This window comes from Ichthyophthirius multifiliis (genome assembly GCF_000220395.1).
Source record: "Ichthyophthirius multifiliis unplaced genomic scaffold scaff_1120509250664, whole genome shotgun sequence".
Classification (NCBI taxonomy): Eukaryota; Ciliophora; class Oligohymenophorea; order Hymenostomatida; genus Ichthyophthirius; species Ichthyophthirius multifiliis.
Genome location: NW_004086549.1, coordinates 1,684 through 3,745, shown reverse-complemented (window position 1 = coordinate 3,745; position 2,062 = coordinate 1,684). Strand labels below are relative to the sequence as shown.

The 2,062-nt window shown below is 10.2% G+C and overlaps 1 protein-coding gene across 1 annotated transcript, besides 4 other annotated features; it reads left to right on the top strand. All coding sequences in view use genetic code 6, as the record gives it.

The window, feature by feature from the left end:
* Window positions 1-116: 116 nt before the first annotated feature.
* Window positions 117-179: a microsatellite.
* A 1,153-nt stretch (window positions 180-1,332) lies between these two features.
* Window positions 1,333-1,418: a microsatellite.
* A 191-nt stretch (window positions 1,419-1,609) lies between these two features.
* IMG5_087680 (hypothetical protein) lies at window positions 1,610-1,772 on the top strand (the record flags this gene model as incomplete). The annotated part of the gene is made up of 1 exon (XM_004035771.1): window positions 1,610-1,772. A coding segment is annotated over one exon (163 nt), but the record flags the coding sequence as incomplete, so codon positions are not given.
* Window positions 1,611-1,675: a microsatellite.
* Window positions 1,630-1,677: a microsatellite.
* Window positions 1,773-2,062: the final 290 nt, after the last annotated feature.

Here is a 2,062-nt window from a genome sequence, read left to right as displayed (position 1 = left end):
ATTTATATATAAATTATATATTTAGTAATATGTTTAAATTTATTTTTAAATTATTTATAAATATAATATTATAAAAATATTTTACTTATTAAATTTAAATTTTTTTGTATATTTTATATATTTATTTTCTATTTATATTTATATTTATATTTATATTATTTCATTTTATATTTTATATTATTTTTTTAATAAAAATTTTTATAATATTTATAATGTTTAAATAAAATTCGAATATTAAATATTATTATTATTTAACATTAAAAAAAAATATCTATTAAATTCATAATATATCTTTTATAATTAATATATAACATACTCTTTTTTTTTTAAATTGCATAAAAAATAAAGTATGTAATAATAAAATAAACAAGATTACGCAAAATTATTATTAGCTAAGTTTGCAATTTCTTTTTTAAATAACGATGTGATTAACTAATTAATAGATTAATTAATACTCGAAAAAAGTTCATTTTTTAGAATATTATAAAAAAAGATGTTTATATATCAGATAAAGAAAACCAATAAGTATTTTTTTTAACCAATAAAATAGATTAAAAAATTATAAAATAAAGATTATAATAAATATTGTAAAAAAAAATACAAAAATAATAATGAAAAAGTATTTTTAATGAAAGCATTTTAAAACGTTAATTATTTTTAAAAAGCTCCTTAATTATTAAAAAAAGATATATGTAATAAAATATAATACAAAGAATTTTCTTCTAATAAAATAATATATGAAATAGGATAACCAATAAATACTCTATATATAATAATTCGAGGTTTTATATTTATTTTAATTAATTTTTAAAATAATAAAAAAAATTAATTTTATATATAAGGAATTGTAAAAGAAATATAATATTAAAATTAATAACCATAATTATTTATCAAATCTCCAACAATAATTTATAATATTAAAAAAATTTTTACAAAATAAAGATCATAATCCACTTTTATTTAAGGACAACAATAAAAAATAATGTAAACATACTTTCCTGGAGATTGTTTTGGTTGTGATTTTACTTAAAACTAACAATTTACGTAAAATTTATAAGATAAATTTCTTTATTAGTTAATTTAATTTTAATAATTAATATAAAATAAAAAAAGACTATAATAAAATTTATAATATCTTTATTGTAAATAATTTATATTAATAAAAAAAAAAAAATTTGGAATAAATATAAAATCTATTAAAAATATATATAATTTTTTTTTTTATAATTTTTTAATTTTAAATATATAAAAAAAAGATTATGTAAAGATTAAAAAAAAAAAATTAATCTTTTTTATATTTATAAGTATTAAAAAAATTAATATTATTAATAAATATATATAATATATAAATTTAAAATTATATATATATATATATATATTTATATATATATATTATAAATATATATTTATAAATATATGAAATATTTTATATTTAATTATATATGTTTATATCTGTATGTATGTGCATATGTAAATATTTTTATATTATTAAATAAAAATATATTATTAAATTGTATTATTTAAAATAATATTTTGTTCATGTTTTTTTTAAATAAAAAAAAACATAATTAATTTTATATACTATATTTATTAAAAAAATAAGAAGAAGATATATTTTTTAAAAATACAATATATATTTATATATATATAAAAATATATATATACATATTTATATATGAACATATGTTTATTACATATATTTTATTTTATGTTATATATTATTTTATTCATTATTTTTTACAGAAATTCTATTTTCATTTGTTATTATAATTGTGAATTTTTAAGTATTTCACGTAATGATTATGAATTTTTAGTTTTTAAATATAAATAATCTATTTAAAGATAATAAATAGATTTTTTTGCAAATTTAGAACTTTTTAAAAATTTTTCTAATTAATTATTAATATATATACAATAATAAATGGTTTTAGAAAAATATTAAAAAAACTAAATTATATATAATAAAGGAGAACTTATTTAACACATATATTTAATAAAAGAAGGAGAAGTAGCTATAAATAATTAAATATTAACTTAGAATGTTTATAAAAGGAATTATTTT